General features: G+C 47.8%; 1 protein-coding gene across 1 annotated transcript in view; it reads left to right on the forward strand.

Moving 5' to 3' along the window:
* Window positions 1–14,540, forward strand: part of GLP2R (glucagon like peptide 2 receptor) — a 46,736-nt gene that overhangs the window by 24,435 nt on the left and 7,761 nt on the right. The window contains exon 10 of the mRNA XM_036835443.1: window positions 8,673–8,761. Coding sequence (XP_036691338.1) covers window positions 8,673–8,761 — 89 coding nt within the window. The remainder of the gene's footprint in view (window positions 1–8,672; window positions 8,762–14,540) is intronic.

The following is a 14,540-nucleotide window of genomic DNA, read 5'->3' on the forward strand; positions in this document are numbered from 1 at the left end:
CGCCCACCAGCCAGGCACCGCCCACCAGCCAGGCACCGCCCACTCTCTTCTCCAAGGGGTTGCCGGGCATTCCGTTTTTGCCATGTTATAGAAATAACCTGGCATTTGTGGTTTCGTGAGAGCAAAAAGGCTTATTTTTAGAGAAGAATGTCAATATTTGTCAATAATTGAAGGGCACTCTCCGCCCAGACCTGAGTGTGCCTGGGAGGGGAAGATGTTTGTAGAAAGGGCAGGAAAACCGAGAGCGTGGAGACGCTCTAAGCGGTGGCCTGTATGCTACTGGTGATGTCCGCTCCGGTCCTGCCACACGCAGCTGAGAGCGGATGCCCAAAATGACCCCTGACCACGCCCACTGCAAGCGCGGCCTCCCGCCCTGCCTCCCCCACCCCGCCCCTCCCTTCCGCACATCCTCTCCTCTCCAGCCACGCTGCCCCGCTGCGGTCCCGGCCGCAGCTCCTGGCTGGACACCTCCGCCTCCAATGGCCGGCTGACATTTACTGAGTGCCTCCTACATACCTACTCTTCTAAGCGCTCTGTGCGTATGAACTCATCTCATCTTCCCAACAAGCCCATGAGGTAGGCGCTACCATTGTGTTTCTTTTATTGGCGAGGATGCTGAGGATTGGTCTGAAGTCACAGAGTTAGTCAGTGGGGGCCAGATCTCGGTCCCATCGGGCGACACCAGCACCTGTAACCGCAGCATCGTGCAGCTGCCCCCAAACACTTACTGCCTCCAGCCCCCATGCCTGCAGGACTGTGGGCTTTTCACGCGTTAGTACCTTGCTTTGGACCCTCCTCAGGTTGGAACCGCCTCCCTCTGCCATCTTATCCACGTGGACGCCCACCCCACAAAGTAGAGATGGTCACACCCTCCTCTGTGTCCTTCCCAGATCCTGTACCGACTTCTGCTATGACCCCCGCAATGTTTTATTGCAAGTGTTTGTTTAAAGCCTGTGTGCTGTCACTATAAGCCCTGTGTTTTATTCATCCTGGCGGCCAGCCCAAGCATACGGCAGGCTCTGCAGAAACTTACTCAGTAAATGCTTGTGACCCACACTCCTGGGCCCTGGAAGGTTCTCATGAACCAGGCAGAATGAAGCAGGATGGCCTTCCCTAGGATGGGGTGCAGACTCGCTCCAGCTGGATCCCTGGTGCTTACCCTGCGTGCAGTCTTCCAGAGACTACATCACTGGTTCTCCATCTTGGTTGCTGTTGGGATCACCTGGGTATCTTGAAAAATTCTTCTTGCACGAGATTTGGGTTTCATTGATCTCAGATGTGGCTTAGGGAGTCTAAGGAGAAGCTCAGGTGTGGTCTCCTGAGTGCTTGTTCTGAATTCAGGTTCCCAGGCCCCGCCCCGGACCTGCAGAATCAGAATCTTCATTGCAACAGGATTCCTGGGCACTGGGTGCACAATAATGTTTGTGAAGCTCTGTGCCCACACACCAGCGGTTCTCACAACTGGCTGTGCATTAGAAACATCGTGGTGGCTCATACCCCAGAGGATTTCATCCGAAATTCTGGAGGTGGTACCCGGGCAGTGATTGTAATCCGTGGCCAGGGCTGGAACAATTGCTCTGGACCTCGCTGCTTGGTTGTCCATGGCTGGCTGACCTGTGTGCTGGTTTCTCCAGGTGCTTCCTAGTTCCTAGAGCCACCTTTTCTCCCACCAGGACCAGAGAATGTGCTGTGTCTTTTCATCTTGGATGAAATGACCTTCACCTGCTGTTGCTTCTACAACTCCAGTCGTGGCCAGCTCCACAGAAATGGCCAGAATCACCTTAGCTCACAGTGGTTCCTTGTCCTCCCATCCACACCCCCTCTTCCTCCTGTTCACCCCACAGTGAATGACGCCATCATCCATCTACCAGGCACCCAAGCCGGAAACCTGGGCGCCCTCCTAGCTTCTATCTCCTGCCTCACTGCAGCCTCCAGCCAGACTTCAAGTCTTGTCAGTTCTTCCTCTGAAGGTCACTCCAAGCTTTCTCCTTCTCCTCAATCCATTGTCATTGTTCTTCTTCAGCCCCTTGGGGTTTCTCATGCAGACCTTTGCAAAAGCCTCCTATTTGGTCTCCCTTCCTCATTCCTGCCCCTGGCAATGCATCCTCTGTATTGCCGCCAGAGTGGTCTTTCTTGAGCAAAATTGGGCTATGTTTCTCTTCTACGTGTGACTTTTTAATGGCTCATTACTGCCCTTGGGCGTGGTTCCAAACTCCTTCATATGGTACGTATTGTCATTCCCATCCAACCACAAGCACCCCGTGCTCCATTTATACGGAGAAATGCACAGTTCCCCCGAATCCATCCTGAAGTTCATGCCTCCTGTGCCTTTGCACACACTGCCTCTCTGCCTGGAATGCCCACCTGATGGCCCTACATCTGCCTGGTGAGCTCTTCCTCCTTGCAGGCTGAACCCTTTATTAAGGCTAAGTGCATGTGCCCTTCAGCAGGGCTCTTGGGGATGGAGGGTTTTAACCCAAAGGAGTAGCTCTAATATAGGCATTTTCGTCTATATAGCGGGCCAGGGGAGGAGGGGCTTGGGGGGAGATGGAGGAGTTAGGGGTACACGAGACCTACCTCTGAGTCCCCACCATGCTGGCAACCACCTCTGCCAACTTGTAGACCCAGATAAGAGCATGGCAGCTGGGGTGGTGCCAAAGAAATGTCCCCAAGAATGGTACATCTGATCATATGCATTCTGTATCATCTAGGACCTAAAAAGGAGCCTTATATGGTTGGGGTCCTAAGTGTCCCACATCTGGTCACAGAATCCAAGAGGAGTTGGCTGGGTTCTTTAAAAATTTCCGACGCTTGCGCGGAACGAGGATTTTTGTGCCTTTTTCTAATCATCTTTCTGCGCACTCCCCAGTCCTCAGACCGCCCTGCTTCCTTATTGGTTATCCTGTATAAATACCCCAAGCTTCTTGCCTTGGGGAGGTGGATTTGAGATGTGTTCTCCTGTCTCCTTGCTTGGCTGCCTTGCAAATAAACCCTCTGTTCGCTGCAAAAAAAAAAAAAATCCTCCTTCAGCCCCTTTCCTGCTGGTGCACAAATCATGAACAGCCCCATCCAAATGTGATTGCCGACCCCTGTCTTCTGGGGCACCTGGATGGATGGAGGTTCTGTGGTCCACCAGGCTGGTGTTTCATCCCATGGCAGTGAAGAAGCCCAGTGGTTGATGCCTTCGTATAGCCCAGTGGTTGATGCCCATTTTCTCTTGTCTGGTCTCTGGAAGACACAAAGAACAGTGAATCAACACGCTTCTCATCACAAGCCTTCATTTCCTAGGAGACAGTCCTGGTTGAAATTAATTTACTGAAATATGTGCCTTTCCCGTGTTAGGCTTGCTTTGTAAGAAAAACGCCCGAGTTCAACAAGTCACTAAGCCAAGGACACAACGTTTTCTCTTTGTGATGAAAAACAGATATCCCATTAAATGGGATAAATTACTTGGTTACACTTAGTTTGTATTTAAGTGTTCTGTTACTAAATATTTTTGGCTGGGGATCTCCATTATCCCCGTTGGCTTGTGGATTGGATGAATAGCCTCTTGCCTGAAGCTGTATCCTCTTAGCTTTGCGCATTGATTCTCCCGAGGCCAATAAGACAAGTAATAACAGGTACGTGTTGGATTCTGCAGCTCGTGTTTCAATCTGTGGTTTAAGACAAGGACATCAGTATTGTGCTGGTTCAATGTCTGTAGAGACTTTACTCCATTAATTGTCACCCAACCACCGTCTCTATGGGCTCTTTCTCCATTGCATAGAGGCATTTTTAAGTCTTTTCAATTTTAAAAACAACTGTACCCCAAAACCTCTATGAGCCCTACAATTAAGTTGAGAGACGTTATCTCCATTCCGCAGCCCTTGCCAACTACTGTTCTATCAGTCTGCTTCCTTTTGCAGTCAAGTCTCTTCAATGTGGTCTGCACTTGCTGTCTCCTGTCTCCTGCAGCTTCTCTTAAGTGAGCTCCCTGTTGCTAAGTGTGGTCTTATTTTGCCTTAAATTTATTGTAGCATTTAAACCTTTTTAAAATTCTACCCATTGTGAGCTTCCAGGAAACCACTTCCTTGTGGTTCACTCCGACTGCCCTGGCTACTCTTTCTCAATCTCCTTTGATGTCTCCACTTCCTCTACCTTTCCCTTCATTACAAGGTAATTTTCAGAACCCTCTTTTTCTCCCAGTGTCCACAGCCTCCCTGGACAATCTCACCAACTCCAATGGCTCCATGCTCTGACTGGGACCTCCTTGCTGAGGTCCAGACGTAAATATCTCACTGCCTTGGGACATCTCTTGTGTCCAAAACTACTAGATCCCCCCCTCCCCACAACGCTCTTCCTTCTCCATGTGATCATTCTCTTGGTGAATGGCACTACCACACATTGAGATCTACCATGAAACCTTGGGGTCATCTTTGATGTCCCATCCAGCCGGTAACAAAGGTCATCTGACTCAAACTCCTTAATAATTTCTAATCCATCTGCTCTCCATCACTGAACCACCAGGGCTGCTCTTTACGTCACCTCTCCATCATCCTCCCCAGGAACTCTGAAACCGCCTCCCAGTTGGTCTCCCTTCCTCCAGCTTTGCCTTCATTCAATCTAGTCTCCACGCTTGCTGCTAAAATGATCTTTCTGAAATGCAGACATGCAAATCTGATCAGGTCACTTGCCAGCTTGAAATCTATCATCCCTGTTTTCAGAAGAAAACCCAAACTCCTTAGTGTGACCATGAAAGGCTCTGCAGGACCTGGTCCTCCCTCCCTCTCCAGTCTCACGTCTCATAAACCCTGTTCCCATTCTCCAAGCCCTGCTTACGTTTGACCACTTGCTGTTCTGTGTTTCCAGTGGTCCATGATCTCTCATGAGGTTGCTATCTAGAGGTTGGCCAGGGCTGCAGCCATTTGAAGCCTGGGGCTGGAAGATCAGCTTCCAAGGGGCTCACACACATGCTGGCAAGTGGTGCTGGTTGTTGGTCGGAGGACTCAATCCCCCCACATGGGTCTCTCCACGGGCTGCTTGGGCGTCCTCACAACATGGTGGCTGGTTTTCCCCAGAAAGAGAGGGAGCGAGAGAGAACCAGGTGGAAGCCATCCTTTTGCGGACCTAGCCTCAGAACTCACAGCGTCACTTCTACCATATTCTTTCCATTAGATGCAAATAACTAAACCTAGTTCACATCCCAGAGACAAAAGGCGAATTAGGCTCTGCCTTTTGAAGGGAGAAGTGTCGAAGAATCTGCAGACATATTTTAAAATTTCTACCAAAGCTGATAATCAAGGGTCGCATTTTCCCAGTTCATGACAGCTGTGGAAAGTCATCTAGAGAGTGGAGAACGTGTGCTTTCCAGTGAATTCCATGGCAGCAACAGGTCCTCAAGTTCGACACCAATAGACCTGGAGTTCTTTACAGTGGGAGGCAGTGTGGGATTCTGTTTAAGTGAAGGGAGGGTTGTAATTAGACAAATCTGAATTTAATTAATTACCAGCTCAGCCACTTACTAGCTGTGCAAGCTTGGGAATAGTACTTGTCTCCTCTGTGCCTCTGTTTTCTCATTGTATCATGGAATTAAAATAGTGTGGCTTCCTCAGAGGGTTGTTGTGAGGATTAAATAAAATAATGTATGGAAAGTTAGCCCAGTGCCTGGCATGGTAAGTACTCAGTACCTGTTAATTAAAAATAATAATGTAGAAAGAGAAATTAAGGAAACACTCCCATTGACCATTGCAACAAAAAGAATAAAATACCTAGGAATAAACCTACCTAAGGAGGCAGAAGACCTGTATGCAGAAAACTATAAGACACCGATGAAAGAAATCAAAGATGATACAAACAGATGGAGAGATATACCATGTTCTTGGATTGGAAGAATCAATATTGTGAAAATGACTATACTACCCAAAGCAATCTGCAGATTCAATGCAATCCCTATCAAATTACCAATGGCATTTTTCACAGAAGTAGAACAAAAAATTTTACAACTTGTATGGAAACACAAAAGACCCTGCATAGCCAAAGCAACCTTGAGAAAGAAAAACGGAGCTGGAGGAATCAGGCTCCCTGACTTCAGAAAGCTACAAAGCTACAGTAATCAAGACAGTATGGTACTGGCACGAAAACAGAAATATAGATCAATGGTACAGGATAGAAAGCCCAGAGATAAACCCACGCACATATGGTCACCTTATCTTTGACAAAAGGGGCAAGAATATACAATGGAGAAAACATAGCCTCTTCAATAAGTGGTGCTGGGAAAACTGGACAGCTACATGTAAAAGAATGAAATTAGAACACTTCCTAACACCATACACAAAAATAAACTAAAAATGGATGAAAGACCTAAATGTAAGGCCAGACACTATAAAACTCTTAGAGGAAAACATAGGCAGAACACTCTATGACATAAATCGCAGCAAGATCCTTTTTGACCCACCTCCTAGAGTAATGGAAATAAAATAATAAACAAATGGGACCTAATGAAACTTAAAAGTTTTGGACCGCAAAGGAAACCATAAACAAGACGAAAAGACAAGCCTCAGAATGGGAGAAAATATTTGCAAACGAAACAACTGACAAAGGATTAATCTCCAAAATATACAAGCAGCTCATGCAGCTCAATATCAAAAAAACAACCCAATCCAAAAATAGGCAGAAGACCTAAATAGACATTTCTCCAGAGTAGACATACAGATTGCCAACAAACACATGAAAAGATGCTCAACATTACTAATCATTAGAGAAATGCAAATCAAAACCACAATGAGGGGGCTTCCCCAATGGCACAGTGGTTAAGAATCTGCTTGCCAATGCAGGGGACACGGGTTTGATCCCTGGTCTGGGAAGATCCCACATGCCGCGGAGCAACTAAACCCGTGCGCCACAACTACTGAGCCTGCGCTCTAGAGCCTGTGAGCCACAACTACTGAGCCCACGTGCCACAACTACTGAAGGCAGTGCACCTAGAGTCCATGCTCTGCAACAAGAGAAGCCACCACAATGAGAAGCCTGCGCACCGCAATGAAGAGTAGCCCCCGCTCGCCACAACTAGAGAAAGCCCGCGTGCAGCAATGAAGACCCAACACAGCCAAAAATAAAATAAATAAATAAATAAATAAGATATAAATAAATTTATTTGAAAAAAAAAAAACACAATGAGGTATCACCTCACAACGGTCAGAATGGCCATCATCAAAAAATCTACAAACGATAAATGCTGGAGAGGGTGTGGAGAAAAGAGGACCCTCCTGAACTGTTGGTGGGAATGTAAATTGTTACAGCCACTATGGAGAACAGTATGGAGGCTCCTTAAAAAACTAAAAATAGAACTACCATATGACCCAGCAATCCCACTACTGGGCGTATACCCTGAGAAAACCATAATTCAAAAAGATACATGAGGGCTTCCCTGGTGGAACAGTGGTTAAGAATCCACCTGCCAATGCAGGGGATTGGCAGGGACACGGGTTCGAGCCCTGGTCCGGGAAGATCCCACATGCTGTGGGGCAACGAAGCCCGTGCGCCACAACTACTGAGCCTGCGCTCTAGAGCCTGCAAGCCACAACTACTGAGCCCACGTGCTCCAAATACTGAAGCCCATGCTCCTAGAGCCTGTGCTCTGCAACAAGAGAAGCCACTGCAATGAGAAGACCGTGCACCACAACAAAGAGTAGCCCCTGCTCACCACAACTAGAGAAAGCCCATGCACAGAAAGAAGACCCAATGCTGCCAAAAATAAATAAAATAAATAAATTTAAAATATATATATATATGTACCACAATGTTCACTGCAGCCCTATTTACAATAGCCAGGACATGGAAGCAACCTAAGTGTCCATGGACAGATAAATGGTTAAAGATGTGGCACATATATACAATGGAATATTACTCAGCCATAAAAAGGAATGAAATTGAGTTATCTGTAATGAGGTGGATGGACCTAGAGTCCGTCATACAGAGTGAAGTCAGAAAGAGAAAAACAAATACCGTATGCTAACACATATATATGGAATCTAAAAAAAAAAACGGTACTGATGAACCTAGGGGCAGGGCAGGAATAAAGACGCAGACGTAGAGAACAGACTTGAGGACACGGGGAGTGGGAAGGGTAAGCTGGGACGAAGTGAGAGAGTGGCATGGACATATATACACTACCAAATGTAAAATAGATAGCTAGTGGGAAGCAGCCGCATAGCACAGGGAGATCAGCTCGGTGCTTTGTGATCATCTAGAGGGATGGGATAGGGAGGGTGGGAGGGAGACGCAAGAGGGAGAAGATATGGGGATATATGTATACGTATAGCTGATTCACTTTGTTATACAGCAGAAACTAACACACCATGGTAAAGCAATTATACTCCAATAAAGACGTTAACAAAACAAATTAAAAAAATAAAAATAATAATGTAAACTTCCATCTGCCTTTCTCAGACAGCTGCTGGGTCTCCTGGAGGCAGAAGAATAAACTAGGTGGCTTTTCAGGGTCTTTTCTAGGCTCTCAGCTGAGATGGCCTTAGGGAGAGTGGGGATTACCCTGACCACTTGCCACCTGACCAGCTGACTACCAAACTGCCCCTGATTTCCCTGGACAAGGGTCTGATGGCAGGTCCAGGGTGACCTTGATATTCCTAGCCACATGGAGTCCATCACTTACTCATATCTGTGTTTTTTTCAAGGTAAATTTCTTCATCTTCCTGAAAATTCTCAAGCTTCTCATTTCTAAGCTCAAAGCTCATCAAATGTGCTTCAGAGATTATAAATACAGGTGAGTGGCCTGAGGTCAGTACCCAAGAGCCCAAGATTATTTTTACCCCTTTTGGGTGTTCTGGCTAATGTCCCAGGAAGGGGGGAACATTGCATCAGTATGTTTATCTCCTGACACAAGGGTGTCAGCAAGAGCCCCTCTGAAAAACGTGTCGTGGGATCATGTAGGGCTTTTGCCAAAGACAAGGACCTTCTGAGCCCATGAAAATGAAGTCAGTGGTGAGTAGTAAAGGGCACACACATTCCCCAGCAGGACACTGTTAAAATGCTCCTAAGAATGGGTGGTTTACGGGAACAGGAAAGAGTCACATGAAGGGGAGTTTGACAGTTGCCTTCCTTCGGGAAGGAGTTGAGGCAACAGAATAAAGGATATATTGTAACTCAGAAGAGAGTATTTGGGTATTTTTAAGACCTCGAGTAAGACAACCACAAACTTTTGGAGTCCAAGGGAATACATTCTTCACACAGTCACGCTTTCTTTGTGACTTGCCTTTGCTGCATCCCGTGTTCTGCTTTTCGTGGTGACAGCGGTCCCATCGCAGAGTAAGTCAGATCATGGGTGTTTATTGAGCTCTGCATTGCTGTCAATCAAATGATGAATGAGTGAGAGAGAAAGGGCTCCCTCCCACCTTTCCCAGTTACTCTGCTTTCTGTAGGATGTGTGCACTTCTTGGGGACAGAGGGTTTTAACCCAGACTTCCTCTCCCATGGTAGAGATTTTAGTCCTTGTGGCAGGGGCGGAGGTGTGAGTGAGGGTGGCTCTACCTCAGCTTCTCCCTCTCTAAGGCCAGAACGGGCCCCGAGCCAGGTGTGCTGGGAGGGTAGTTTTTCCACTTATCTGACAAACATTTAATGAATGTCTAAAATGCGCTTGGCAGTGTGCTTCAAACGAAAGGTAAATAGGATGGGGACCCCATCTGTGAGGAGCACACATTCTAACTCGCCAAGGGCCGGGATGTGGGTGTGGAACGTGAGTCAGGGGGGCTGATGCTGGCGTTGACCCCAGACTGACCTTGGGCAAGTTGCTTGGCCTCCCCGGGTCTGCTTTCTGGTATGTCACGTGGGGGCATCACCCCAGAGCCATCCTCTGCCTGCAATGAGGATTAAAGGAGGTCCTAGTTACACCTCTCCCAATCTAATCAGATGTGGTGAGTGGTATTTGCCCCGGGTGTCCAGACCCCAAATCCTATCAACCTAACCCCCACCACCCCTGGGAGTTCCAGAAGGGTAAACACACACCGTTCAGGACCAGGCAAATATGTACGGTATTGGCTCTAATATTGCGCAACCTGCCCCTGGCCCTGGGACACTTGGGCTGGCCTGGACCACACAGAGCTACGCCGTCTTTCTCGGCGCCTCTGGCCGAGCCTCCAAGTGGCTGACAGCCTCTCTGGCCCTTTTCCCAAGGCTCAGCCTCCCACCACCCTGTGAGGATGGAGGTCCAGGGCCAAGAGCAGGGCTTCTCCCACCTACCCTGCCTGGGTCCATTTAGGGAGGGAATCCTCTCAGTAACCAGGCACAGGGGAAACCCAGGCACCATGGAAACCCAACAGAGGACAGCACTCCCGGGAGGCAGAAACGGGGCAGACGAATGCCAAGGCACCTCTTTCCACACAGGCTGAGAGCCTAAACCCTGTAGGCCATTTTGTGCCTCCAAAGCCCACCACGTACTGCTGGGGCCATCCCCAAGCTTCAGACCCACAGTGGCCCCCACGATAGTTTCCCATCTTGGCTATTTTTTTTTTTTTTTTTTAAAGTAAATTTTTTTTTTTTAATTAATTAATTAATTAATTAATTTATTTATGGCTGTGTTGGGTCTTCGCTTCTGTGCGAGGGCTCCCTCCAGCTGCGGCGAGCGGGGACCACCCTTCACCGCGGTGCGCGGGCCCCTCACCATCGTGGCCTCTCCCGCTGCGAAGCACAGGCTCCAGACGCGCAGGCTCAGCAGTTGTGGCTCACGGGCCCAGCTGCTCCGCGGCACGCGGGATCCCCCCAGACCAGGGCTCGAACCCGCACCCCCCGCACCGGCAGGCAGACTCTCAACCACTGCGCCACCAGGGAAGCCCATCCCATCTTGGCTGTTTTAAGTATCACCAGACAGCCGGCCAAAAGCCCTGATTTGTGAGCTCTTCTACTGGATATTTGATTCAGCAACTGAGGGACGGAGCCCCACACAGGGACTTCTTACGGGAGAGTTCCTAGAAGATTCTGACACACAGCCGGAGTCGGGGCACCACGGGACCAGATGTTCTAGTGAAATAATGCATGGAGTTTTCTGGTCAGGCCATGGCAAATGTGTTTCTAAGCAGCCTTGACATCATCTTTTCCAGGCTCTTCTCTAGAGTTATCCAAGATGGTGGCTCTCACACTTTTTTTAAAAATTAATAATTAATTAATTAATTAATTTTTGACTACATTGGGTCTTTGTTGCTGCGCACAGGCTTTCTCTAGTTGCAGCGAGCAGGGGCTACTCTTCGTTGTGGTGCATGGGCTTCTCACTGCGGTGGCTTCTCTTGCTGAGAAGCACAGGCTCTAGGCATGGGACTTCAGTAGTTGTGGCACGTGGGCTCAGTAGTCGTGGCTTGCGGGCTCTAGAGCGCAGGCTCAGTAGTTGTGGCGCACGGGCTTAGTTGCTCCGCGGCATGTGGGATCTTCCCGGACCAGGGCTTGAACCCGTGTCCCCTGCATTGGCAGGCAGATTCTTAACCACTGCGCCACCAGGGAAGTCCCTCTCACACTTTTCTGATCACATGTCTCTATTAGTAAAGAATGATGTCACTCATCATGTATATACATGGTCTACTGAACTACTACATACGCGATACACCAAAATAAAGAAAATTATAAAGGATCGATAAAAATTTAACATACACAGAACTTCTATTATCCTCTCTTATTATATATTCTTCCAACACCAAATGGATTTCCTTGTACAGCCCTGAAGTGTGCACACCCAATTAGGAGGCAATTATCTCAGGAAGTGTAAATCAAGATACTGGGGAGACCTTCATGGCTGAGAGGTGATTCAGGACAGCTATTTTGGGGAGAGACAGAGTAACCCTGCCTGGCATAAACGATCTGTCTGGAAACTTCCCCATCCTTACTCAAGGTAAAAGCTTGAAAAGAGGAACCTGGGTGCCTGCCTACCTGGAGGCCTCCCAGCGTGAGACACCTCACCTGGGCGAGCTTGATATCTACCACCTGGGGACTGTCCTGGGGAGACTTTGGCTGAGAGTGGCCCAAGTGGCTGAGACTTTGGAGGGCTAAGTCTAAGTGAACTCACAAGAGACTGATATACAAACCAGACTATACAATTATCCATTCTTAGATTCTGTGAAAAGTGGGAGTGGGACCTTCCTGCTAGCGCCTGCACTCCTCGTAAAGTTGACACCAGAAGATCCAGAAATCCCAAGCAGTCACCAGAATGCTGCTTGGTGATCACGTCATCAAAGTAAAGTGGTTGGTGTTGAAGGATCACTGACGGTGGCCTGAGAAACCACCACTGCCCTGTGGTGCACCCGTCCCGGTGAGAGGGAGGTTCATTCCCCAGAGTCTCCACCCATAGGGCCGGATGAGTACTGAGAACTTCCTGCTTCTTTGTGACTTTCCCTGCCATTTTGGTTGGCCATCTGCTTTCTGTTTATTCTTTCTCCATGCAGAGTGCAATACAATTGATTAGTGTACGCTTATTAATTAGCAAAAAGTCAGGGCTCTGTCTCTTAGGACACACCCAGGCCACCTTATTTTACTCTCTGGGCCAGGGAATCCTACAGCGTCGAGAAGCACATTTGCCCATCTCTCTGTCACGGCAGTGCTAACTTCCTCATTTCTAAGTTCTGGGAAGGCTGCTTCCCGTCTCCCCAGTGGGTCATGAAGCACCCCCAGCTCACACTGCCCTCCTCCACGTTGAAAGGTTCTCCTCTTCCACGTCCCCTTCCATTAGGGCCCCCTGCTAGGGTAAGGAGGAAGGGGCAATGGGGCCCAAATGCATTTTGTCCTAACTGGTAGGAACAGCCCAGCCCACAACTCTCCCAGATTTTGAAAACTTTCAGAATGTAGTTCTCAAGATTTGCACCACCACCCCCCCCAAGCCAGGAGTATATTTTAGGAAAGTTTAAATTAAACACACTTAGACCTTGCCAAAGAGGCAAGTTGCTAGGAGCCGGAGAACCTTTTGTAGTCCTAGCCCTCATCCCCCGGCTTCTACCATTCAAGAAGGAAACTGTAAGCAGCCCAGCTGCCTGCCAGGTCTGGACAGGGACAGCTGAGCCAGGCCTGGAGGAAGAGCAACGTCCCTGGATTGTGGACAGACATCAGTGGCCCCTCAGCTTGGAGGGAGTTCTCTGTCCTTTGTGGTTCCCAGCATGGAGGTGGCTCTCTCCTCCTAGATAAACGATCTTAACTTTCCGTGTGATGCATGGGGCAGAACTCTTAAGGAACCTATAAAGGAGAATCATTTCTTAACATGCTAAACCCCAGACCCCTTTCTGAAAGAACTTTCAGAAAAATGTCACACATGGAAGGAAAATAATCCAAGTCACTGAGGTTGTGAGCAACTTGAGGACAGGGACAGATTCTTTAAAAATGGTGATAGCTACATGCTATTGCTTGCACATCATGTATCGGGTACCGTTTATTCTGAGGGTTGGCCCCATGTTATTTAATCCTGACAATGACACTGTCAGCAGTTATTAGTAATAATATTTTTATTATTATTTTAACATTTCGTATGATATTATTAGTAGTATAATCCTCATTTTTACAGATAGAGAGGTTAAGTAATTTTCCCAAGGCCACATCGCTAGTCATTGGCGGTGCTGGGATTTGAACCCAGGCCCCAGGTACTGTCTGTCTCCGTGTCTCGTTGCCTTTGGCCCCAGCTCCTCCTCCTCACTGTACTCGCTCATATGTCCAGAGCAGATGCCCAATATTTGTTGAAGAGCTAACCGACAGCAATAAACTAAACCATTTAAATAAACAAATGACTATAGATGAAAAACAGGCATAAACACAGCTCATAAGAGGATACTGCTATAGATATTTATGGATTTTCATCTGAACAGAGACGCAAATAGTCCTTTGTCCAAGGAGAATTTAGAATCAGGTGAGGAGTGGGAAATTCCTTCTGACATCCACCCAGAGAGGTGGCAGTTACTAAAATGGCCCAAAACCTCATAAAAAGATGGTCATTCCTTAAAAATTCTCCTGTACTAAGTGTGGGATCCTGGATTGGATTCTGGAATGTGAAAAGGACATTAGTGGAAAAACTGGTGAAATCTGGGTAAAGTCTGGAGTATTGTTACTGGCCATATGCCAACGTTAGTTTCTTAGTGTTGCCAAAGGTACCATGGTTCTGTAGGGTTTTAACATTAGGGGAAACTCAGTGAAGGGTATGTGGGAACTCTCTACATGATCTTTGCTACTTTTCTGTAGCTCTAACATTATTCCAAAATGAAAAGTTTATTTTAAAAGCATAGTGTAGTAGCATGGCTCCAAGAATAAGCTGATGGTAAGACATGGGTCTGCACGTAAGTATGTGTCATTAAAACCCATATAACGCAGAGCAAGGGTCGCAGACTCACACACTTGCAAGGGCCAAGGAGGCTGGTTGGGTTGGAGAACGCGTGTTCCCTCTAAAGGCTGTAGCCGACGATTGCCAAGCAGGAACTGGGGCCCAGCATGGCCAGATCTCCCCATTTTTCAAAGGAAGCTGAAGATCTGGACCCCTTTGCTTGAAATCACCTTAGTTTTTAAGGTTGGCTCCAATAGCAAAAATCACT

Source organism: Balaenoptera musculus, chromosome 20 (genome assembly GCF_009873245.2).
Source record: "Balaenoptera musculus isolate JJ_BM4_2016_0621 chromosome 20, mBalMus1.pri.v3, whole genome shotgun sequence".
In the NCBI taxonomy this organism is placed as follows: domain Eukaryota; kingdom Metazoa; phylum Chordata; class Mammalia; order Artiodactyla; family Balaenopteridae; genus Balaenoptera; species Balaenoptera musculus.